The sequence below is a fragment of the Coccidioides posadasii genome, chromosome 1, assembly GCF_018416015.2.
Source record: "Coccidioides posadasii str. Silveira chromosome 1, complete sequence".
Classification (NCBI taxonomy): Eukaryota; Fungi; Ascomycota; class Eurotiomycetes; order Onygenales; family Onygenaceae; genus Coccidioides; species Coccidioides posadasii.
The window spans coordinates 1,864,869-1,888,081 of NC_089407.1; the positions used below are offsets into that span (position 1 = coordinate 1,864,869).

The window sequence follows — 23,213 nt, forward strand, 5'->3', positions numbered from 1 at the left end:
CAGCGCTGCTCCTGGAACGTCGATATTCGTCCACGGCCTCAGCCTTGTCGCAAGCAATCACGCTGGCCGGTCTAGCTCTCAGCCACGAAAGTTTGTTTCCCAGTCTCGACCACGAGCTGTCAAACGGTTCGGAAAGCATCATAGGTTGACTGCCTGGGGAACTTGTTTGGCGGGGTCAAGCTGCTTTGCCTGCGCACTCTGTAATGAGATCTTCATCCGCTACCCTGATCTGCTTGCTCCGTCCTCCATCTAGTTAACGACCTACTGGATACGTCTTAGCTGGTGGGATCGTCGTGCGGACGGAGGCCGCCCGACTGGCCAGTTGAGAAGCTGTCAGATTTCCGGCCATCATTAGCGCGTCATCAATGGCCCCGTCGACATCGAAAGCTGACCGTTCGTCACCATTCCCTGGTGGGATAATATCTGAAACCATCTCCACGCTGGGCCCGGACGACGCTAATGCTGCTGGTGATGGGAGATTCCTGACTCGCAACGACGGCCGTCAGATCCTCACTTTCCGACCATCACTCCCAACAATGTCCCGGCGTACACACTCACGCTCCTTGAGCAATCCATTTCCTTCTCTCTTTGGGGGAAGGAAGAAAGCCGAACAGCACGCCAACCAGAACTCCCTTCTTGATGTCGTTGACGATGAATCCACCCAGCTTTCTCGATCAGTGAGCCCAAACAGACAGCAAGATTTAAACCCACCAGATCATAATGTGATTCGCAGATGCATGATGTGTGATCATTCTAACTCATTTCCTTCAGGGAAAAGGGGCTTCAGGTGTGGAAAGTGCACGACAGTGAACGATTTAGAACCTTGCCATTCATCTCGACTTCTTCAGATTCCTTCAGGAGATGGAAAGGAAGCCAGCGGCCTGGCGGGCAAGAGAAAAGGTCTGTTCAGCTCTTGTTCTCTGTGTAAACCTGTTAAGACTCCTGTCTGATCATTGCTACCTAAGACAAAGTGTCTGTGGAGAAAACAAGGAATATCATTGATCACTGCCTGCGGTCGTTCTTCAGTAACCAGCTCAAGAGCTTGGGGCTTGATCCATTGACTGGCCCTGATCTGCCAGTGACTCGAAGGCGTGGAGCGTCGGAGAGTAGCTTAGGCACTTATCGTCATGAACCCCCCCGGCATGATGCTGTTGGTGACCTTTCTACTAAGAAAGCTGAGCCTACATTCGAATTTGGCAAATATCCTGACGGCGTTTGCCAGTCTACCATACCTCAGTCCCCGAAAGAGCTGCCTATACAGACCAAACGCAAGCCGGTTCCAAGTAGTTCGACAGTTCCGAGCTTTGATCCTCAGACTCATGACCAAAATCAACGACAAAATATTTCCAGACCAACTTTACAGAGTGGTGGATATATATTTCGTGTACTTGAAGACTACATTTATGCTTCTTTCGATGACTGTGACACGCTGAACAATTCCTTTCTAACGCCAGGATCGCGTCATCCACGAGCTGCCAGTGAAGGAACTCCACTGAGGAAAAGCCCAGAGAATTCACCCTCTCCTCCGAACGGCTCACCGCACTTTCAGCTGGACGGGAAAACCCTTCGTCTAGGTGATATTGCCGAAAACGGAAGTTGGTGGGCTGGAACGCGTCCAACACGGCATAGGTCGATAAACGATAATCAGAATACGAGGCCAAATAACACACACAGTGGGCTTGTGAGCTTCAAAAGCCCTCGAATAAATTGGCCCGAACTCTCGGAGTGGTATCATTTGGTGATCCATGCCGGCGATTGCTGGCGTACTGCGTGGCACCTTATGAAACCTACCAATACAGATGAGCTTCTAAAATGGGAAGCAGTGGAATTGTCGGGGTTAGAAAAATTAATCTCTGAATCTGAATTTCATTTAAGAACAGTGCTGCTTAAAGCAACTGAGAAGCTCCTTCAACGGCCGAAACGGCCACTGGAACGCCCGGAAGACACTCGGTTTCTATTAATTCTCCTCGTTAACCCATTGCTATATCCTAGCAGTTCTAGTCCTCGAAAACCATCTGCTCAACTGATGGTTCCTGGTTCTGGTGACCGATCGAGATCGAGCATGCCGGCGGACAGGGTACCAGTGCCGAGAAGAAGCCATTCGGCACTTTCAAACAAGGCCATTGCGCCGAGCGACCGTCGCTCTGTGATTATAAAGAGAATTATCGGCCTCCTTTCCAACCTACCAGGTGAATGTCATCATTCACTGGTATCCTGGTTTTCGAGGCTTTCTGAGAATCAATTCCGACGGCTAGTTGATCTCGTCGGTAGTTTTGTCACTTACCGGCTAAGTAAAGGCTCCAGGCGGCGACCGAGTAAGTCGGTAAACATCGAGGATAATATCGAAGAGTTTGTACCTACATTTTCTGGCCCTAGCTCTACCACGTCGGCGCAGCTACATTCAGCATTGCAACGAGATAATGCGACCAAACCATCGAGCTCTGAGCATAAGACTGTCGCTTACAGTGACGATTGGCAAATGAGAGCAGCCGCTCGCGTGATGGCTTTATTGTTTCGTGCGAATCACTCGAGCCATAGAAGGAGATCTCCCCACTCGGCTTCATACCCTCCGTTGAATGGACAACACGAAGTCCATGATCACTTACATATGATTCCGATAAGTACTTTCTATAACACATTGCTCGATTACTCTGATTTGATCACGGACTTTGAGGCCTGGGAATCACGAACTGGAAAGTTCACATTTTGCCAGTACTCCTTTTTCCTTAGCATTTGGGCGAAAATACGAATTCTGGAGCATGACGCTCGTCGTCAGATGGAGGCGAAAGCGCGCGAAGCATTTTTTGACAACATTTTAGGACGCAGGGGAACCAGCCAGTATCTTGTGCTAAAAGTGCGAAGGGAATGCTTGGTTGAAGATAGCCTTCGTGGTGTCAGCGAAGTAGTTGGATCCGGGCAGGAAGAGATCAAGAAAGGCCTTCGCATCGAGTTTGTTGGTGAAGAGGGCGTTGATGCTGGTGGCCTCCGTAAAGAGTGGTTCTTGTCGCTAGTACGGGAGGTGTTTGATCCCTTGAACGGTATGTCCCGTGTTTCATTCTTTGATGGGAGGTTTCGGTATTCTGATCGGTATCACAGGCTCGTTTCTGTATGACAACGATTCCCGCTATTGCTATTTCAATCCTTATTGCTTTGAGTCGTCGGAACAGTTCTTTCTCGTGGGGGTTGTATTAGGGCTTGCGATTTATAACTCCACCATCCTTGATGTTGCCTTTCCACCATTTGCTTTTCGAAAACTGCTAGCCTCAGCAAGACCGAACAATGTCCCAACGTTATCAACGCCGTATCAACCTTTTAGGTGTACCTTGGATGACCTTGCGGAATATCGTCCAGCACTTGCTAAGGGTTTGCGACAGCTCCTTGAGTACGACGGTGATGTAGAGGAAACATTTTGTCAAGACTTTGTGATCCAGGTTGAGAGGTACGGTGAAACGATAGAGGTCCCCCTTTGTCCCGGTGGAGAGAAACGGCCGGTTACCAATTCCAATCGGTGGGAATTTGTTGATCTTTATGTCAAATACATGCTTGATGATGCTGTTTCTCGGCAGTTCGAGCCGTTCAAGCGAGGCTTTTTCACAGTATGCGGTGGCAATGCTCTTCACCTTTTTAGGCCTGAAGAGATCGAACTTTTGGTCCGTGGCTCGGATGAAGCTCTTGACATCCCTTCATTGCGGGCTGTGGCAGTTTATGAGCATTGGCCAACGGCCAATCCTGATAGAGACCCAGTCGTGAATTGGTTTTGGGAATTTTTTACTCGAGTTAACCCCCAAGACCAGCGCAAGATCCTCAGTTTCATTACTGGCAGTGACCGAATACCTGCCATGGGTGCAACTAACCTAGTAATATGCCTGCTTTATCTTGGACAGGATTCGGAAAGGTTCCCGATAGCGAGAACTTGCTTTAACATGTTGTCTCTATATCGGTATAAAACGCGACAGAAGCTGGAATCGAAACTGTGGCGAGCGGTAGTTGAAAGCGAAGGATTCGGTTTGAAATAAGTTGCTCAATGTTTTCGCGAGTTCGGCTCAGAACTTCGCTTCAATCGGGTGTCGGATAGTCGCCATCAAACCTCATGATGTCACGAAGCTCTATACCAAGTTGGTTTTGGGTCCCCTTTTCGGTTGTTTTGGACTATCTTTTATAATTGTTGCTGAAATGTTCCCTTCTGTTGAGCACTGTGAGATAAAAATAGAACTGTTTGTGAGACTCTCCTAGATCGAGGCAGTTCGGTCTCTTGGTGATTTTAATCTTATGTTGTTGGCTCTCGAGTGTCATCCCCCGTTAGAGCGATGGCGAGACGGTCGACTGCCGCCCGCCAGTCTTGCTCTCTTGACATAACTGTAGTCTAAACGGAGTAATAATCCTCGCGAAATGCTTGATTGGAAAAAAACAACCCTTTTTTTTTTTTAACAAGAAATAAATATACTAAGATGGGATTTTCCAATCTAATATAATTGCGAGAATCGACCTCGTGGCTGCTGGGTGAGAGATAGGTATGCTATCTCGAGTTATTGTGCGAGACTCGGCATCGAAGTCATGATTGAGAGTTTCAAAGTGTGGACAAAGATTATGCTCATGAAGAGGCTGTGTCTCCAACGAATCCTAGCAAAAGAGGCGGCTGAAGGGCTGAAATCTGCTCCAAATTTTGTGTTCGTGCTGTTCAATCTCGCCATGCAAGTATAGACATGGGTAGCTCGTTCGCCCCTGGATACGAACCTCAGATCACACGGTCTCAACAGCTTTTATTTGACCTTCCTTATTGAACCATGTACGGATGCTGTTCGGTGAGAACTTCGAAAGCATTGTTTATCGGCCGGTAGAATTGGGATCCTAAGCTGTTCAGAGAGGAAAATTGTGCCCCTTTCAGCAAACGCTCCCCCCCCCCCGGTAGTCGCCACAACGTCCGGAGTATATTCGGCGGACTGTATGTGAAGCTGGAGCGAAAGTGGTGAGATACGAAGTAACTAATCAATCGTGGGCGAGCTGATGGGATGGTCTTTTTACGTCAATTTGGGGTTTGGACAATGAAAGCTCCAGGGTTTCATTGATCTCCAGAAATTCCAGGCCTTGTGTCAACGTGTTCTCTGCCCGAAACTGGAGATCCAGAGCTTTGACAAGATGGGTCGGGATTCAGGAGTTGACGGTTAGGCTATTGCAGTTTAGGCTTGTTGGCCAAGGGATCTTAACGCTTAGCTTTCCTGCGAAACCAAGGTCATGTGGCACCGAAAAAATTTTTTCAGGAACGTGAAAAATAATTAAAAAAAAAAAAACAAAAGAATCATCTTTCAGCAACAGTGGCATGCTTTTTGCCCCTCGTTCTCCACTAGAAGCTCCAAAATTAGTAGCAGCTGAATGAATGAAAAGGGATAGGGATAAAGGGGGGAAGGATGAAGTTCACTGGTCATTTCGAAAGGAGCTTTGGCCCCGACCCGTGCTGTTGAGCTTCGAAGCTCGGTGCTCGGTGGATGATCACGGTGATTCACTTCGGGACAGCGGGGGCAATGATGGAAAATTGCAATGCTGAGATATTCACCACGGCTGATTGACGCTCGAGTCGTCGATCAACCCTGCAAGTGTCAACGGGAGCGGTGAACCGGTTAACGAGATGGCCGGAGTATGTGAATGTGATTCATCGGGCTCCGTGCTGTGCATGCAGTGCCACGTCGAAAGAAATTAACTTGTCACTTGCGCTCCATGGCTTCGGTGCGGGGGATTGGCGCGGGCAGCGGCGGGTTACGATATGCTCCGATCGTGAAAAAGAACTTTTTCTTCGTGTTTCTCTTCTTCTTTTTCACTTGCCAATCGCTTGACATACGCGGCCTGGACTCCTGGGCAATTTACTTTTACATATATTTTTGTTGGTGCATGGGGGAGGGGGATCATAGGCAGGGAGCGATCTCTCAAGTGACAGCTTCCGGCCATGTGCTTCTTGTGTGGTTGAATAAGAATTTGAGCCTAGTTAGGCCAACTGGGCAGTAAGCTGCGTCCTTTTCATCAGACGGTGAAAGGAACCGCCCGACGAGCTAGCGCAACTAAGGAATTTTCTTTTTGTTCTTTCGTCCGCCACCTTACTCATCATCACTGCGGCATCCCGGGAGGCCTGAGCAGATTCTGCTCTCAGCTTACAAATAGCATATTGAGACGACGTTTGTCTCATCTCAGCTGTTGCTTGTGAGACTTGATGCCAGGAGATGGCGATTTCTTGAATAGCATTCTGTAGCTCTACGGCAAGAGTTACACTGAGGCCTCCGTAATGGTGCCAGGCTGATAAGCTCGCCTTGACCCGAAGCTTTTTAGGAGAAAGAAAAAAAAAAAAATAAAATAAAATTCTAGATTTAGAGGAACCGCTGGTCCATAATAACTAGCCCCTTGGGGCAAACCATTGTCTTACGGACATGCCGGCGATGCGCCTGGGCTCCCAAAGGACCGTAGGCCGGGGAAACATTATTTTTGGGTCATTATGGGGAAGTTTGGGCCTGTTGGTGGATAAGGGCCCTCCCCACAAAAGTGGGCGTGTCGTAAGTTAGCTTGGTCCACGAGCTCCATATTTTTAAATTTTGTGTCAGGATTGCCCGGTCACGCCTTTACCGGTGAAGCTGTTTGGGTTTGAGGGGCCTGAATAAATACTTGCCTGCCCCCGGAGTCGGCGCCAGGCTTTCAGTTCCTCTTTGAACAAAATTATTGCAGTTCCCTTTGTCGTGACGCTATCAACTGCCTCAGCCGTCAATCGTACCTTCAAACGGTGAGTCATCGATGTCCCGCCTCTTCAAAAGGTGGTTTACCGCCATTGGACAAGCGTGCTGATGAAGCCCAGGAACACCTCTAACTGAAAGAAAATCTTTTCATCCCACCGTCAAAATGGCCTCCCAACTTCCAAAGACCATGAAAGCTCTTCAGTAGGCACATCTACTACCACCTAAATTGGCGAAGGCAGCCACTGAGCGCTTTTTTGTATAGATACTCCAAGCCGGAGGAATATGCCATTGTCAACATCCCATTGCCTCAGCTCCGTGAGAACGACGTATTGGTATGAGTTCTCCCCATTCGCAGTGGATGCCTCCTTTTGAAACTGCATTCAAGCTGCTAGTAAAAGAACAGAGTTTTCGCTGATTGTGTGTTTTCAATATAGATCAAGGTCAAGGCCTGCGGTGTCTGCGGAACTGATTTGCATATCCACGAGGGCGAATTCCTTGCCAAAGTGAGTTTGTATTTGACTCTGCGGGTTTTCTGATGAGGTTGGAGCTAATAGCCGTGACATTCAGTTCCCTCTTGTTCCCGGTATGACTTGAATTGCGTGACCATTGTCGGCAATCGGTGAGACTAATCCGTTCTTTCCAGGTCATGAAACTGTTGGCGTTGTTGCCGCCATGGGACCAAAGGTCAAGGGCTTCACCGTTGGCGACCGAGTCGTTGCCGATAACTCAGAGCTCTGTGGAGAATGTTTCTACTGCCGACGTGGCGAAGAATTGCTCTGCGAGCACTTTGAGGCTCACGGTGTCACCATGAATGGTGGCTTCGCCGAATACTGTGCCTATCCAGGTAAGACTTGGTTACTATCTGCTAGTAATGGTGTTTTTCGCGCAAGAGTCTAACGTCATTCTTTTCGGCATTTTTCAGCTGGCCGAGTTTTCAAGATCCAGAACCTCTCAGATGTCGACGCTACCCTGTTGGAGCCTGCTTCCTGCGCTGCCCACGGCCTCGATAAGATTTCCCCCAAGATGGGTTCCACCGTGCTCATGTTCGGCGCTGGTCCAACCGGTCTTGTAAGCCAATACACCATGATCGGAAAGACAGAAGCTCGCTTTTACTTACACATATGAATATAGGTGCTTGCTCAAATGCTCCGTCTCAACGGTGGCTGCAAGGTCGTCATCGCTGCCCCTGAGGGTCTTAAGATGAACCTCGCCAAGTCCCTCGACGCGGCCGATGAATACATCCCGCTCTCTCGACAAGACCCCAGCGCTCAATTCGAGGCCCTCAAGGCTGCCAACCCATACGGCTTCGACATCGTTGTCGAGGCCACTGGCAGCGTTAAGATTCTAGAGGATGCCATCAACTACGTCCGACGCGGCGGCAAGCTGGTCGTCTACGGTGTCTACGCCAACAAGGATAGAGTCACGTGGCCCCCATCCAAGATCTGTAAGTCCAGCCCTCATCTCTGTCTTGGAGCTCGATTGGAGCCCTTGAGGAAGTTTGGGCTAACGTAATATTTTTTCCCCCCCCATGGCAGTCGGCGACGAAATCACCATCCTCGGTAGCTTCAGCGAGACATATAAGTTTCCCGCCGCCATCGACTACCTCGACTCCGGCAAGGTCAGAGTTGGAGGAATCGTTAATAAGGTCTTCAAGATTGAGCAATGGGCTGAGTGCTTGGAGTCGATGAGAAACAAGTCCGCCATCAAGGCTGCTATCACCTTCGACTAAGCTTCGTTCGAAGTACTTTCTGTGAATTGCTTGTGTTTGGTTTGATTCCTGTGCATGCCTGGGTAGAGGTTCTCGGTTGTTAGCGATTTGTGTGTTGTTTGGTGCGGCCTGGATTAAAAGGTATATAGATGGTTAATTGATGCATATCTCTCCATCGGAAATAAGATTACGGTTGAGACGTAGCTTAAACGGAAACTTTGCCTCTCAGATAATGTTTTGATGGGCATGGAGGCCAGAGGCCCAGAGCTAGAGAGGGGGTTAAGGGGGTTAGGTACCAAGGGTTACCCAGCCAGGGGCGTAACCCCCTCGGCTCTTCGGGCAGCCGACGGTGGCGGACGCCCCCCCAGTAATCCCCCGAGCGTTAGAAGCTTTTAGGGGCCTGGCCATCAAGCTTTGCATCACGTGGATATCCGTCCAAAGGTTTGGCGCAAGAAGTGGCGCTGACATGTTTGTACTGTTTGAGTCAAGACTTCGTGATCGTCATAAGCTCGAAGCCACACGCGCCTACATGCTGTACAGTGTACGGAGAGTACAGGGTACAGATAGTCAAATACTCTGCATTCAAAATGGTCAAACCCCTCACATTCAAAGGCGACAAGAAGACCAAAAAGCGAAAGCGACACGATGACGACCCGTCTAATCCCCACAGTCGAGGCTCCCAAAACACCAGCTCCGCCATCGCCGAAGCCACCGAGGACCACGATGAACAGAGTTGGGTAGCGGCAGATGTACCACTCGATATCTCGGGCCCAGTTATGTTTGTTTTACCATCTACTCCGCCGACGTGTATTGCATGTGATGTCAATGGCAAGGTGTTTGCTAGCGAGATTGAGAATACGGTGGATGGAGACCCCAGGACGGCTGAACCACACGATGTGAGACAGGTCTGGGTTGCGACGAAGGTGGCAGGCTCGGATGGAATCAACTTCAAAGGTCACCATGGCAGGTGAGTTCATTATTTTGTTTATGACGACTTGGGCTCTTTCCCCCCCTCCCCAGGCTCGGATTCCTCATGGCCAACTATCACTGACACCGGTGAGAAAACCAGATACCTCAGTTGCGATAAATACGGTCTCTTAAGCGCTACATCACCTGCGGTATCTGCATTTGAATCGTTTGTCCCAGTTTCTTCCCCGGATTCTCCCGGGATGTTTTCATTCCAGATCTGTGGCGGCGACATGGAAGCTTTTCTCGCCATCAAGGAAGGTAAAACCTCCTCGAGCACCGTTGAAATCCGTGGCGACGCCGATAGCGTTTCATTCGATACGACCTTCCGCATCCGTATGCAGGCGCGCTTCAAACCAAAACTAAAAGCGTCGAAGGAGAGCAAGGCGCTGGAGAAAATCAGCCGAAAGGAGCTAGAAGCGGCGGTGGGGAGGAAACTGGAAGAGCATGAGGTGAAACGGTTGAGAAGAGCGAGAAGAGAAGGAAACTACCATGAAGAAATCCTGGATGTGAGAGTCAAGGGGAAGCATGATAAATTTGCATCGTGAGGGGACTCGAAGTGGGTTTGCTCCCATCGGAGACAGACCGTCGTTGTGACTTTCTACTATGGAGGACAAGCTTGGTTCAGAGCAGGGGCCGTGAGCGGATACCGAGTTCATGCACGGGTTCGAGACGAGCCGGCGGATGGTCCCGCATATCTGGGCCAGCTCCGTATTTGGGCTCCTCGGCCTGACCGCTTCGCAAGGAGTTTGGTTACATGTTTAAAATGGCGTTCGGCGTTTCAGCCGCAGAACTAGCGGCGACCCTCTGGATCTTGACAATTGTACTCCACAACTCCACGGGCGAGGGAGACCCCCGAGTCTGCTTGGATTATCAAATCAGAGAGAGCAGTAGGCCTGTTCTCGGTGGTGGAGCCGGTTTTATTCATCAAGCTGTACTCCGTACTCCTCGCGGTGAGGACAGGAATGAAATGGCCAAAATTGCTTTCGTCAACTGTGCATTGACACGTGGTTTCTGTGCCGCACCTAAAATTCAAACAACGTGCTTCTGTATGTATGTATATATGTATGTTCACGCATGCACGCAGGCGTATTTACGGAAGCCACTCTCTAGCCCGTGCCCGCTACATCTCTTTTCTCATTGCCATTGTTAGCTGAAAACATAGACCAGCGTGAGAGGAAAATGTAGATTAAACGGATTACACTTGAAACCATGTCCCGTTGCAAAATGATCGAGGATCAAAAGAAAATAACAGAAACTTAAACTCATGTACATCCCAATGCGGATTAACAGAAAAAGGGTATCAATCAATCAGAAGCCAAAGACACGCAGTGACGTGGCTGGTGTAGACCCGGGTATTCTTGATGAATACTCGGAGGATATCGGGGAGCCCTTGATGTTCCAAAGCCCTCCGTTGGCGTTAATTCGTAACCTTGCCGCTGTAGAAACCATGCCGGGTTATCGTAATGCGGGAAATACAGTATGGAAGATTTTAAGCCCTACAGCTGGTTAACTGCAAGCAATTTGAGATGGGGTGTCAAGGAAACAAGCGCACGCCATTCACTTACATTTTGGTCTTGCTGCATCTCGCTCCCTTTCTTCATCTTCAGCCATACGGTGATTTCCTAACATCGCCACAGCTCTTCTTCGCATTTCCTCTCGACGACCGAGTCCGGTGGTTGCGGCGGGAGTTTGAGGTGGCGGAGAGGCTTCTACATCATTCGCTCTATCAGTCCGAACGTCAGCAGATTGTAAGGACCCTAACTGGCCCGCAAGACTGCCGTGGATAAAACGACGCCTGGACCGCGTACGGCTCAACGGCCCGAGATTAACCAGCATCGTGCCTTGGCCGGATCTTTGCTGACGTGATCTTCTAGCATAACGCTCCTGGCGAACCATAGCATCCGTAACCATCTCGGGGCAATAACCCGGAGGAAACACTGTCTTTTTGCATACAGGACACAAGCTACTGTTTTGCAGGAGGAAAGCATCGATACATTCCGGGTGAAAAATATGTTGACACGGAAGCTCTCTTATAATGGATTCTCCTGAAACGTAGTCATCAAGGCAGATAGGACAAGTTGTTTGGGAAAAAGTCGACTTCTGACGTTCGTAAGTTGCAGGACTGACAGGTGGAATTGGTTCAGTACTTTCTGGCACAGCTAATGTGGCTGAATTTTTCGGATTAGTGGGTTCTTCTCTGGGTTCTGTAGACACGACAGCTGGATCCGGGGCCGCGGGATCTGGTGCGGGTGGGTGGCCATCTTTGTCATAGGTATAGAGAGGCAATTTGTCAAGAACATGTTGTGGGACTTTGAGCCTTTTGATCCCAAGCATTTCTAGATCCACATCTCCGGATGTAATTCTTTCTCGTAGCGAAACGCGTCGGCGGTGCTGAATGATCTTCATGACGATAGATGACCCTGCAACAACGACGACCAAAGCTGCAAGAACCACGAGAAGGAAGACCCATAGACCTGGAAGCGTGTCTCTCTTATTTTCTATTTTCCATTAGCCCAGCCTAGAAAAGTGATACGCATACAAGGGACGATACCTAGAGCAATTAAACCGTAAACCCTAGCTGTTGCATTCGAACTATAAAGCCTTGACAGCCGGTCACCATGTGGAGCATCGCTTATGTTGCCAGAATACCGTGCTAGCTCGTTCATTAAACTGGACCCAAATGCCCCTGGTACAGCATACACAGGGAACTCTTGCTTAGACGCCCATTCGGCGTCATCTAGACCCCAACCGCGATCTTCCACAGGTGGCGGTTTCGACATTGTTTGGTCAGGACGGTAAAAAAGCATCGCTGCAACTCCATCTTGACCTGCTTGGGAGAGGAAGGACTCCGAGCAGGGAGCAGACACCCAAGGGGCAACCGCGACATAGACGCATTTGTACTGAGGGAGATCACTAAAACGCGTAACATTTGAAGGGATGCCTCCCGCGATTTTGCTTTCGCGATTGCAGGGATCATCTGGGGCCAGTTCGGGTACATAGAGAAGTGCAACAATGCCGTCATCATTCCACGCATGCCTATCTGAGAGCGTCTGTATATTGAATCCAACATTGAGTTCAAATCCATCGGTGCTCTGCCAACAGGATGTTTTTCGTCAGCTATGGCGATGTTTGTGGGGGTGGTACTAGGATATTCTCACACTCAGGCCCCGGAGATGTTCAGAGCATGTGTCCTTCGCTATCACCAGAGCTTTTGCCCTAAACGCGGACGCCGCTACAAGGAATGAGCGTTAGTACAAGTTTGGTGCGTTCCATGGTGCGGGAGGATCTAAAACGCAAACTAACCCATGAGTATCGAGGCGAGTCAGTCGGAGAAAAATGGGCGCGGCGTGCATGGGCTCAGTAGATGGTTTCTGGGTGATCTTTATTGCCCAAGTTGAGATACGTTGCCAGTTGGAGAGGCGCAGGGCCCTTGATGGTCGCGGATAGATACGGAGAATTCAAACGGCGACGTCATGAGCGAGTGCACGGAATGGAGTGGTTGATGGCGCTCTTTCTGCACGCCAAAGAGTGAGGCCTCATAATAAGAAGTGACAATAACAGTTATGTTCTCGTCAAGGAGATGACGGCTAAAAATTGTGGTTGAGCGAGTAGTGAACAAAACGAGTGCCGTGAAGAGCACGGAGGCTGCGTCGTATTAAGTGCCCTCGAATCGCAATGATCGGCGGCGATCCGAAATGCTAAACAAGGCGAAGCGGGGAAAGCCACTGGTCACGGCAACCTAAATAAAATCTTGTGCGTGCTCGCTAGAGGAGTCAAGCCAACAACCACGCCCAATGTTGCTATTAATACTCTGCAAAATGCTGCCATTTAGGGTGTTTGAGGTTCTCTAAACATCGCAACAGATTTCGTCCCGGCAGCTCCCAGGCTAACGAGCTTCTCCGACATCGACCCAATAGTGGATTCTGTTGCACTTGGCTTCTCATAGTCAAGTCTCTTCTCACTCGGTGATGGTTTCGGCCTGCGACTCTCATACTTGCCGTCCTGCTGCACGGCAAATGGCGAAGACGAAGTGTAACCTCTATTGTTCCATTGTCTCAGGTGCAGCCTCATTGGCCGACAGATATGCTGGGGCAGGAGTATTTCAGAGTACGATATCGATGCCGCGCAAATCCAGTACTACACCCATTTTACAATACCGTTAGGTCCACAAGTGCAGGACATGGATAACATTGACTAATGTCGTAGCTTATCCTCGGCGTTAACCGCGACTCCCTGGAAGGATTACGACTTCTAAAGACTTTTGCAAGGAGGAAATCAAGGTGGTTGCAAGACATTGTTCCAAGGCTATTTTTCTGGATCAGTACTCCGTACTCCGTACAGAGTTCCCGTAAATGCTCCGTAGCCTGTTTGAATTGCACAAACATTTCGAATTCTCTTTTTGTTCTTCCACCTTTTCTTCTGTCATTTTTCTTTTTCTTTTTTTTTTTCTTTTTCCCCTCCCCCTTCCAATGCGCTGGTGCGTCCGCCAGTTCAAAAGTGGCGTCACATTGGTGGTCGGTGCGCGGCCGAAAGGACAGGGTCCCGTAAACTTGACCAGACTCGTAACTCCCGACCGATAGACGCGGGCTTGCCGGGAAGATGTTGGAGGCGATGCTCTTGGACTGTGCGGACTGGCAAGGGAAGATGCACATCTGCGGCAGGGAACAAAAAAGTTCAGGTGAAGCGACAACAACCGCTGGTTACGTAAACTCTATGCGTGGTAGGGCTATTCTACTTACGGACTAGCATGATCCACCAGCCACTCTGCGGCGCGCACGGGGCCAGGCGTGAGGTTCAGCCACACGTGACTCGCCGCGACAACAGACCGTCATCGAGTGTTCTGTGGCCGCTGGAAATGGCCGCCTGATGGCATTGAGGACTGCGGGTTCCGGGGATCTAAATAGCGGACGTAACACTGTCGCTGAGCTTAGACTCTGGTTGATGGAGCGGTTGCCTAGTTTTATAGATCCTCATTGCCGCGCGAAGCACAATTCACGTTATACCGTTTCTCCTTCCCCGCTGAAACGGCCGCAGCTCTCTTCGACCTCACCCCTCGTTTCCCGTTTATACCTGAAGCTCCAAGTTTACGATACGGTCTATCGGACGGCCGCGCTATGCCTACTGCGAAAAGCAAAGGCAAGGGTCGTGAGCCTAGAGGCTCCCGAAGCCGCAATACCACTCCGAGCTCTGCGTTGAGTGCCAGCACCGTCGCGGGGACAACATTTTCTCTAGGTTACCTCGACAATGATGTGTCAAAGCTCGTCGTTCCCGCCACCGTACAATATTCCGATATACTTGGTGAAGTGGGGGGTACCAACCAGATACCAGACCCTAGGGCCCTAGAGATTCTTGTCGAACAGCTCAAGGTACTTAGCCAAGTGGCAGAGGCTAGAGGCGATGCCTGCAATGCCGGAATGCGAGAACTATCCCATAAGAGGAAAGAATTGCTTGAAGAACAGAGAGATCAAGCTGGCCATCCCGCAGAAAAACTCAAAATGAAGAGAGAAGCGGAGGATGATGAGGATGATGGGCGTGCTTCCAAGGGAGGCAAGCTGAAGAAGCGAAGAGATAAGGGGATTTCAAGGGATGAACGGCCACTCGCCGTGGGGGCTCACGCCACGGCGAGACAGGACGCCTTTGACTTGAGACCTGATGGTAAGCATTGTCCGCTCTTTGCGCTCTGTCCCGGGCGTCTCCTCCCAGCTTTGCCTGGGGTTTATCGGATGTGGGAATCACGTGGTGTTTATGAGCAGCACCGATGTGGCTTTTGCACAGTGACATGATTTTTTCATTTCACATCTTGCATGATGAAAGTTTTTCCTATGCCTTCGGATCCGTTCTCGTCATCTCAAGCCACGATGGTGGGGAGAATAATACACTGACCATATTCACTTTAAGGATCTCAAAAACGCAGCGGTAAAGACGCGGCAGGTTCTTCTTCTTCTCCAAACAAGAAGTCAAAGAATTTACCTTCATCTACTTCCTCTCTTTCACCACCATCGATCACTTCTCCCAGGGCCGGCGATCGGACCTCAAGGCCTGGGTCCCCAGAGTCAATGGAGAGCGGTGACTCCTACCAACCGGCTCCGGCTCCGGCTATTCCTCAATATCAGGTCTTCGGTCCCGATCCGTTAAGATTTGACGACCCCACGACTTACCATATCCGAGAAGTCAACCCGGCAATGACTGATGAGGAGAAAAAAGAGATTTATTGTGTTGCAGGGTTTCCCCAGAGCGACCTGAGCCATATGATGGCCGGAACAATACCCGATAAGGATTTCAGCAATGCCAAACCCACGAGTCAAGTTAATGCAAATACATTTGCAACGTACATCGAGCCTTACGTTCGTCCATTGACAGAGGAAGATATAGCGTTCCTTAAAGAGAAAGTAAGGAGACTTTTACGTGCAGTTTTCCTGCTTCAACTAACAAGATGCTCATAGGGTGATCGCGTTACTCCTTTCCTCATTCCTCGCCGTGGCAAGAAGCCCTATAGCGATATCTGGGCTGAAGAAGATGGCTCGATCAATGTCGACTCTTCCCAACAGGAGCGAGAAAAGTTGCCTTTAAATCAAGGTCGAGGCAATGTCGAACAGATTTCCGATGATACTGCGGAGACAGACCAAGTCTCCGCTCCGCCGTTGCTTAGCCGTCTCTACTCGCTTCTCCGTTTTGAGCATCGAACTCTTCCTGAAGAGACTGCTGCCGCTCAGTCAACTAGCCACGAAGAATCGGCGTCGCACGCGAATTTTAATGGCGATACGGCGATGGAAGTTGAACAGGTGAACGGAGAACCCGAATCAAAGCCTCTAAACTCGGCAACAGCCTTTCCGGACGCGTCCCCGAACGGATTCAAAGTACCTGCGGCCAAGCTCGACCATTCACAGCTTGACGAGCGTCTGAAAGCCGAACTCCGTTATATCGGTTTTATCGGTCCAGAGGAGAACCCAGACTATGACGCTCATTACGATGATGATGTTGCTGAGCGTCTCCGATTCCTTCAGAGCGAACTCAAAAAGCAAATGATCATCAATGGGGCAAGAAAGACCCGCCTGCTCGAAATAGCTCGCGAACGCCTAGCCTATCAGGAATACACTACCATTCATGACGATCTCGACTCACAGGTGCAGCAAGCGTATCTAAAGCGTACACGTACCCTCGGTAAAAGTAAAAAGGGATCGCAGGCTAAGCATCGTCCTGGCGGAGCGGGTGGAGGAAGCCATCCCGTCAATGCGCCTGGAGTTGGGAGGCCCGGAATAGGCGATTTGGCCCGTACGCTTATGGATAGACGGAAGCGGTGGGCAGACTGCATTGGACCGGTATTTAAGGATTGTAAGACTACTGTTCCTGGAAAAGACGGGTCGATTTGGGATCCGATGGTTATGGCGGAATTTGAGAAAGCAGAGCTTGAAGGATGGGACGAGGAGCAAGAGTAAAATGGTTCGATTTTGAACGATTACGTGCCTAGCGCGGAAATTATTTCACTTTTCTCCCTTAACTTATTTTTATGGGAGCGCCTTTCTATGTTTTGGTTGGTTCCAGGGACTGGGTGGCTATAAGTGTCTGGGATATGAAGTGAGTAATAAGGGAGGTAGAGCGGGCGTCCAGGGAATGGATTAAGGTACGGAGTTATGGGCGAGAGGGGGCATCCTTTTTTTTTTTTTTTTTTTACATTAATGGCACTTTTTCTTGAATCTCATCTCGATATTCGACCTTTGCAATAATTTGCCGTCCTCCCGCTATAACCAAAGCAACATGTTCCCGGAAAAGATGTCCATTGAGGGGTATCATACCATCAGATATTAGGTAGCCAATGACTCCCGAACTTCCCACCATCGATCCGTAACCTGGATACTTCATCGATGAATGATCAACACTTCTCCTGGATATCGCTTTAACCTTGAAGTAAGCTCCTTCTCGCTGATTTCCAGCTCCGTGCAAATCTCATCGAAGCAATGCATCCCGTCTAGGAACTTCGTTAGCGTCTTATCATCAATACCATCTTCTTCCACTCCTCCTTCTCCCTCTCCGTCCTCATCCTCATTATGGTCATTCTCATCCCCCGAATGATCCTCGGCGTGGGAGTGCAGTTCAGTAGGTCCGATCAAGTGTCCGCTCTTCCGACGTCGGGAGGTAAATGAGCTCATCGACTCGATGCCGCTGGCGGTGGAGCCCATGCGACTGCGCGTGAACGACGGTGAGCTGGAGAGGAACGATATCTGCTGCGTGCCGTTGGCGAGCGTGGTCGTCACTGTCGTTGTCTGCGCGGGCTGGCCCGTCGCATATGGATATTTGTGGACGCGGTACAGAAATCCCTTTATAACTCCGAAAGTGATAAAGCGTCGAACATCGATGTTGGCAAGTTCGCGCGTGTGCTCCAGGTACCACTGCTTGACGCTTTGGCCTTGTTTTAAGCTCGCATATAGTTCGACGATCCCGACGCCGTCTACTATCTGAGACTGCTTGCCTGTGTGTCCGGGACCGGTAGCTCTGGCATCTTTGCCCATCTGTGGCCAGATATTATCTTGATCTGCCCAGGCTTGTCTCTCACGCCGGGATGCGTCGTTTCGACCTCTTGACCCTGTTTGCCGCGATCCGGCAGTTTTTGCAGGAGCTAAAGTTGGGGAGAAGCGAGTGTTGACGTAACGAGCGCATTCGCGCTGCATCTCCTCATCGGAAGCGATGGTGAAGCCGAACTGGGCCGTTGGAGCGTATATGGCGGAGAAAGAAAAGATATCGAGGAGGAAAACACATCCGTAGTAGACAAGATGACGGATCGCGCGGCATGTTAACGAGAAATTGGCGTCTGCCAGTACGGCAATTGCTCGGATGCTATTAACTCCGTTGATGTACGGGACGATCTATATAGAGGATAAAGTCAGATAAAATGTACAGGTTTGAAAAGCAAGCAAGTAATAAAGTGGCTATTACCCGTTGTACAGTGATATCCCAATTTTCGTCCATGAATGCTTCATATCGAACAGTGAACAGCGGTACCTGCCATGCTTTCACTGGAGGCGGCGAAGGATAAAGTGGAAATAGCTTGACGTTCAGGGTATTCAAATCATCTGAAAATAGTAAGCGAGCTGGGAGTTTAGGTAGGATATAAAACCAGGTGGATAAACACGGGCATACCGATTGGGATCATGCACTCGCAGTAATTATTCAGGTCCTCCATCAATGTCTCGCACAAGCTGTGTACCTTGCCTTCTCCACCCGGTGAGGGATCTTTTGACAAGAAGCCCGACTGCTCCTCCAGCTCGCACATCAAATCCGCCAACTTCTGCACGACGCTCTTGAAGCTTCCCCATTCGTCCTCCTCCGCGAGCACGACGCAGAAATTGAAGATAAACTCATTGCGATCGTAGCTGGGCGATTTGATGCACACGGGAAACCCGAGGACGCGGTGACCATTGGTGCAAACCTGGATGAGGTTTCCGCAGAGCTCCTGTCTTGGGATCACAAAAAAGGATATATCGGAGAAGTTGAAGAGCGGGGTGCTTCCGGGCGGAGCGGTGGAGGAAGGGACTATAGCGCCATCGGGGACCTGATGGACAACTTTGCGGCCTTAGGATAGAGAGGTACGTCAGCAAAACTTAGGCATATTAGAATTCAGCGAGCCGGTTCTTTTACCTGATTGCGTGTCAAACTTGCTGTAGAAGATGGCCTTGATCATGATGGAAAAGGAGGCCGACCGGCAAAGAGAGCTGTTGATGGCATTATTTCTGGCGTGCAATTGGCGGTGAAATCATTAACCCAGGTAACTGCTCTGTGGTGTTCAATACTTCATATGTACGGAGTAACTAGTTAACTAGTCAGTTTGTGGGCCGCATTTTCCCCGATGTTGAATGAAGCACTTGGGACTCCCTTCCTCAGCATGGGGTGATATCATCAAGTGAAGGTTTCGTCTAAAGTCCACTGCAACAAGGACTAACGCACAGCGCACGATCTCTGAAACTATTGTACTCTCGTGCCGCCAAGTCTCTCTTGGGGCATTTGGGCAGCATCCAGTTCGGCGCAAATTTTTCCGTGTGTGAACTGCCAAGTTATGCCTACATTTTCATTGCACAAACCCAATTCGGCTGTTCATTTGACTGTGCATTACTCTGTACTTTGGCATTACTTTTGCCTGCGCCACAGTTATGCATTCACTGCGCTCCTGGACTCTGATTGGCCAGAGTGGCGATACGCATTTCCTCGAAGCCTATTGGCCACTGTGGGTTCAGCAAAAAGTTAATCTGGCCAATGAAAAGACTTGCTCAGCTTGGTTTTTCGCTTATGCTCCACCCGGACTAGCGCGTTTCTGCCGCCACAGCACGTGAACTCGAGGAAAGATTGCCGCTGCTGCTCCATCACGTCTCGCCTCTGCTGTGCTTTTCACTGCGGCACCCCTTGACAGGCAGTTATTTTGATGGGCTTGCTAGTACGAAGAAAATGATAGAGATGCTGTCCCCGATAGCTCATTGGGGTTGAGAACCGGGTTCGCCTGTCGTGGACTCTGTACTCCGTAGTAGATTGGCGACCGGACCCGCCTCCCAGTGACCGCTGCGAAGTGCCGTTAAAAAACCCCGAGTCAAGACCGTCCATCCATTGGGCCAGACAGGTCAAGCTCTGAGCGGCTATGGAGGAGCGATGAACTTACCAGCGGGCAATCCCCGCAAAAACTCCCCACAGAAAGGTAAAAGCCCCGGTGTCCCGACGCCTCGGGCTGAGATTTTTTTTTTTCTTCGACTACCCTCTGGCCAGCGAGCCAGATAATACTCCCAATCCTAAGTGCAGAAAGAGGGTAGGGAAACAACGGGGAGAGGAGAAAAAGACGAAGAAGAAGAAGAAGCAGCAGCTGAAACGGAGAAGAGCAGAATATGTCCAATAATGGCCCCAGCGAGGAGCGAGGGTTCAGATCTCGGCTCAGCCCTAACCCCGGCGCCCCCAGTTCCCGGGCAGCATCAGTGCCCCATCTGCTTCAGATCGTATAAGCGACGTGAACATCTGCAGCGCCATAGCCATACACACACGTCTGATCGACCTCACCGTTGCCCTGCTTGCGGCTGTTCCTTTCAACGGGCGGATGTTTTGAAGCGACACTGGCGCACCTGTGATGGCAGGGGATCATCAAAAGCCGTGGTTCGCAGACGGGCTTGTGACCGCTGTGTTCGCCAGAAGAAAGCTTGCAACAGCGTTCAACCATGCCACAACTGTGCGAGACGAGGAATACCGTGCCAGTATTCCTCCGGGATCAATGCTCCGAAGCCTAGCACCGATATACACTCGCAGGCAATCGACATCGACAAGGACATGTTGGCGACAACCGATCCATTAACGTCGACCATCGAAGCCATGCTACCACCGAGCTTTGAGGTCGGGCAATTCGACAACATTACCATGAATGCGTTCGAATCCTTTTTCGACCCCGATCTTTTCGACTACGCCAGCCCCAGTTGGCAAGACTTTATGCACTTTACGTCAGACGGGCAACCGGCTCGGGAGCTCACGGTCTCTGATGGGGAAAGCAGTCAGATTTTTCATTTTCTGGATAACTTCACGAGCAAGACTGGATTTATAATGTCGTTCGACTGTGGGACGCTTCGCCAGAGACAAGAGGTGATGTCAAATATCCAGTGCGGGGTGTTGGCATTTGAGCCCCAGCAAGGGCAGCGGATGAACTTCGAGTCCACAAATAACCCAGAGGGCGTTTCGTCGGGCTGGTTCAACGATCCCCTCGCCCTTAAAACACATCAGATCCTGCTCTTAATCAAAGAGGTGGTCACAGTCAAGCCGCGGAATAGCTCCGTGACGTTATATTGGTCTCCTGCACTTGAGCAAATGTGCTTGCAGTTTTTCTCCCCGATAAACCTTCGGAAGTATCTTGAATTGTATTGGGCGATATGGTCTCCCAATGTCAACTTCGTTCATCGGCCTACTTTCGATCCAGTGTCATCCAAATCAATCCTCGTGGCATCCATGGCCATCATTGGTGAGTATACTGACACATCAACCTCTTCGACATCACTCTACGGCTTTCTTTATAGTGGATGTAACGTTACTGACAAAAGTAAAAGGGGCTTGCGTCTCTCCAGATCCGGTGGACAATGAAAACGCCAGAATGTGGCTCAATTGCGTCGAGGAGATGGTTTTTGCCGACGACGACGTCAATAGCTTCCCGGTATTTCCATTTGATCCCGCTGCAAATCGACGAAAAATCCAGGCTTTGCAAGCCTGCTACATGGTGTGTCTTTATCAAAACTGGGAAGGCACAGATGTGACCAAGAGGCGCATCCGGCGGCATCGTTACAGCACCGTGGTTTCTGTAGGCCTTTTCCTCATTTTTTCAGGCGAGATGATTCGTGTAGCTTTTACTGACTTGCATGCAGATAGTGCGGGACATCGGTGTTGCAACAGCAAGACACAGCAATTATAGCAGAAAAGCAAGACATGAATTCCAATGGAATGACTTTGTGGCCAAAGAGGAACTTATTCGGTGAGTTGAAACTAACATATGAGATTTCTTTACTCACTTTGCTAATTTACTTAACCTTTAGGACGTTTCTGTGGATATTTTTGCTCGACACTGCGTTCGTCATATTCAATAACTTCCCCCCTCGGATGGTGATCAAAGAGATGAAGAACCACGTCGCGGCCCCGGAGGCCTGCTTTCAAGCAGTGACAGCGGATCAGTGTTTCGAACAAATTCAAATGTGGATGCCCGCCAAAAGCCCATTTTGGAGAGTCTCGTTCCGTTCTGCTTTCGAAACACTCTGTCGAGGTGACCTTACAGCTGATATGCGTCACATTCTAGCTGCCTTGGGTCCGCTAAACTTGTTCGCGATTGCTTCAGGCAGGTTTACATCAAATCCACCTCTCGTTGTGCCCACGTGACTAACACAGATAAACAGCTATTCATTATTTAATCTTCCAGTATCAAAATGCATTTGGCGGAGGCGAGCTGTTGCAGCGGATTCGTGACGCCTTGGGCAACTGGAAAGACATCTGGCATATCCAAGCGAACGCATCCCCTGGCACCTCGCCGCACAGCATTGTCGATAGCACAAATGCACAGCCGGAATACATGTGGAAAAGAGTTGGCTTCTTCCGCTACTCTCCGGATTACTGGCTCCTGGCTAGCCTCAAAGTCGACCGGCTCTCTGTCGCGGACCCTTGTCAGCCAAAGAGCAATGCGTGGACGGGGCAAAACGATGTAGAACTCATCGGTGAAGACGATGATGGACTCGCGGATCCGATACTGAATAAGTACGATGAAACCAGCATGAGCCAGGTCAACGAACTTATCTCGGAGTTTAAAAAGGTACAGGTCCACTAATCCTCTCGCAATACCACGGCTTTTCATACGGAGTAATGCTTGCTACTGGATGTTATATACCCTCTTCTTTTTTCTTTCCCCCGTTGTTGGTGCTCTCTTTCTTTATTACATTTCTTGAGGTCCAATTTGGGCTCCAACTTTTGCGCTACGATAGGAGTCGCTTTCGTGGAATATAGGTATCTCTCCTCCATTCACCCGTGTCCGCAGGCGTTCGGTCCGACACAGGTTACGGAATGCTCATCCGAAGATTATATATGTGTGCCCGTTATGATGCAAATGCGATCCACGTGGGGCTGCTTGTTTCCTTGCTACTGTACAATCCAAGTCACTAACAAGAAAAACCCATTCTGGGCAACGGAGTAAATATGCAGATCGATGGAGTAGTTGCCTCGGCGTCAATTAGCGCACAATAGAGCACATATGCACATGGATAAAATCAAAGCCGGTTAAGCTAACAAGCTACGGATCAATTTCTGAGTGTAAATAAGCTCCCAAGTCTCACCTT

The 23,213-nt window shown here is 49.9% G+C and overlaps 8 protein-coding genes across 8 annotated transcripts; 5 read left to right on the plus strand and 3 right to left on the minus strand.

The window, feature by feature from the left end:
- The first annotated feature begins 276 nt into the window (after positions 1 to 276).
- On the plus strand, positions 277 to 4,299 carry HUL4 (Putative E3 ubiquitin-protein ligase). Its single transcript, XM_003071351.2, has 3 exons — positions 277 to 900; positions 972 to 3,038; positions 3,097 to 4,299. Exons 1-3 carry the CDS (start codon positions 366 to 368, stop codon positions 4,014 to 4,016), a joined length of 3,522 nt encoding a protein of 1,173 aa, XP_003071397.2. The 5' UTR covers positions 277 to 365; the 3' UTR covers positions 4,017 to 4,299.
- A 2,313-nt stretch (positions 4,300 to 6,612) lies between these two features.
- On the plus strand, positions 6,613 to 8,635 carry D8B26_000544 (uncharacterized protein). Its single transcript, XM_003071352.2, has 9 exons — positions 6,613 to 6,760; positions 6,833 to 6,914; positions 6,976 to 7,045; positions 7,148 to 7,216; positions 7,281 to 7,296; positions 7,357 to 7,557; positions 7,636 to 7,781; positions 7,845 to 8,157; positions 8,249 to 8,635. The coding sequence occupies exons 2-9, from the start codon at positions 6,877 to 6,879 to the stop codon at positions 8,440 to 8,442; spliced, it is 1,047 nt and encodes a 348-aa protein (XP_003071398.2). The 5' UTR covers positions 6,613 to 6,760; positions 6,833 to 6,876; the 3' UTR covers positions 8,443 to 8,635.
- A 331-nt stretch (positions 8,636 to 8,966) lies between these two features.
- D8B26_000545 (uncharacterized protein) lies at positions 8,967 to 10,098 on the plus strand. The gene is made up of 2 exons (XM_003071353.2): positions 8,967 to 9,388; positions 9,491 to 10,098. Exons 1-2 carry the CDS (start codon positions 9,009 to 9,011, stop codon positions 9,933 to 9,935), a joined length of 825 nt encoding a protein of 274 aa, XP_003071399.2. The 5' UTR covers positions 8,967 to 9,008; the 3' UTR covers positions 9,936 to 10,098.
- Positions 10,099 to 10,278: 180 nt separating this feature from the next.
- On the minus strand, positions 10,279 to 12,743 carry D8B26_000546 (uncharacterized protein; the record flags this gene model as incomplete). Its single annotated transcript, XM_066123260.1, has 5 exons — positions 10,279 to 10,886; positions 10,956 to 11,888; positions 11,942 to 12,482; positions 12,549 to 12,606; positions 12,694 to 12,743. The coding sequence occupies 5 exons, from the start codon at positions 12,741 to 12,743 to the stop codon at positions 10,846 to 10,848; spliced, it is 1,623 nt and encodes a 540-aa protein (XP_065979334.1). The 3' UTR covers positions 10,279 to 10,845.
- A 475-nt stretch (positions 12,744 to 13,218) lies between these two features.
- On the minus strand, positions 13,219 to 13,685 carry D8B26_000547 (uncharacterized protein; the record flags this gene model as incomplete). The annotated part of the gene is made up of 2 exons (XM_066123261.1): positions 13,219 to 13,476; positions 13,548 to 13,685. The coding sequence occupies 2 exons, from the start codon at positions 13,683 to 13,685 to the stop codon at positions 13,219 to 13,221; spliced, it is 396 nt and encodes a 131-aa protein (XP_065979335.1).
- Positions 13,686 to 14,241: 556 nt separating this feature from the next.
- Positions 14,242 to 16,910, plus strand: NGG1 (Transcriptional regulator). Its single transcript, XM_003071355.2, has 3 exons — positions 14,242 to 15,045; positions 15,289 to 15,779; positions 15,834 to 16,910. Exons 1-3 carry the CDS (start codon positions 14,505 to 14,507, stop codon positions 16,824 to 16,826), a joined length of 2,025 nt encoding a protein of 674 aa, XP_003071401.2. The 5' UTR covers positions 14,242 to 14,504; the 3' UTR covers positions 16,827 to 16,910.
- Positions 16,911 to 17,060: 150 nt separating this feature from the next.
- Positions 17,061 to 19,323, minus strand: NPR2 (Nitrogen permease regulator 2). Its single transcript, XM_003071356.2, has 4 exons — positions 19,024 to 19,323; positions 18,526 to 18,957; positions 18,322 to 18,458; positions 17,061 to 18,251 (listed from the first exon to the last, which is right to left on the minus strand). The coding sequence occupies exons 1-4, from the start codon at positions 19,064 to 19,066 to the stop codon at positions 17,247 to 17,249; spliced, it is 1,617 nt and encodes a 538-aa protein (XP_003071402.1). The 5' UTR covers positions 19,067 to 19,323; the 3' UTR covers positions 17,061 to 17,246.
- An 818-nt stretch (positions 19,324 to 20,141) lies between these two features.
- On the plus strand, positions 20,142 to 22,708 carry D8B26_000550 (uncharacterized protein; the record flags this gene model as incomplete). The annotated part of the gene is made up of 5 exons (XM_003071357.2): positions 20,142 to 21,364; positions 21,450 to 21,697; positions 21,762 to 21,868; positions 21,930 to 22,225; positions 22,284 to 22,708. The coding sequence occupies exons 1-5, from the start codon at positions 20,263 to 20,265 to the stop codon at positions 22,706 to 22,708; spliced, it is 2,178 nt and encodes a 725-aa protein (XP_003071403.2). The 5' UTR covers positions 20,142 to 20,262.
- Between the last annotated feature and the right edge of the window lie 505 nt (positions 22,709 to 23,213).

Bases quoted from the DNA above. Each gene is read 5' to 3' on its own strand.
- HUL4 (XM_003071351.2), top strand. From the start codon at position 366: ATGGCCCCGTCGACATCGAAAGCTGACCGTTCGTCACCATTCCCTGGT. The intron at 901-971 runs GTCTGTTCAGCT...CCTAAGACAAAG, and splicing joins CCTGGCGGGCAAGAGAAAAG to TGTCTGTGGAGAAAACAAGG. The intron at 3,039-3,096 runs GTATGTCCCGTG...TCGGTATCACAG, and splicing joins GGTGTTTGATCCCTTGAACG to GCTCGTTTCTGTATGACAAC.
- NGG1 (XM_003071355.2), top strand. From the start codon at position 14,505: ATGCCTACTGCGAAAAGCAAAGGCAAGGGTCGTGAGCCTAGAGGCTCC. The intron at 15,046-15,288 runs GTAAGCATTGTC...ATTCACTTTAAG, and splicing joins CTTTGACTTGAGACCTGATG to GATCTCAAAAACGCAGCGGT. The intron at 15,780-15,833 runs GTAAGGAGACTT...AGATGCTCATAG, and splicing joins TAGCGTTCCTTAAAGAGAAA to GGTGATCGCGTTACTCCTTT.
- D8B26_000545 (XM_003071353.2), top strand. From the start codon at position 9,009: ATGGTCAAACCCCTCACATTCAAAGGCGACAAGAAGACCAAAAAGCGA. The intron at 9,389-9,490 runs GTGAGTTCATTA...TGAGAAAACCAG, and splicing joins TTCAAAGGTCACCATGGCAG to ATACCTCAGTTGCGATAAAT.
- D8B26_000544 (XM_003071352.2), top strand. From the start codon at position 6,877: ATGGCCTCCCAACTTCCAAAGACCATGAAAGCTCTTCA. The intron at 6,915-6,975 runs GTAGGCACATCT...TTTTTTGTATAG, and splicing joins AAGACCATGAAAGCTCTTCA to ATACTCCAAGCCGGAGGAAT. The intron at 7,558-7,635 runs GTAAGACTTGGT...GGCATTTTTCAG, and splicing joins CGAATACTGTGCCTATCCAG to CTGGCCGAGTTTTCAAGATC.
- NPR2 (XM_003071356.2), bottom strand. From the start codon at position 19,066: ATGATCAAGGCCATCTTCTACAGCAAGTTTGACACGCAATCAG. The intron at 18,958-19,023 runs GTAAAAGAACCG...CTCTATCCTAAG, and splicing joins CAAGTTTGACACGCAATCAG to GCCGCAAAGTTGTCCATCAG. The intron at 18,459-18,525 runs GTATGCCCGTGT...TACTATTTTCAG, and splicing joins CGAGTGCATGATCCCAATCG to ATGATTTGAATACCCTGAAC.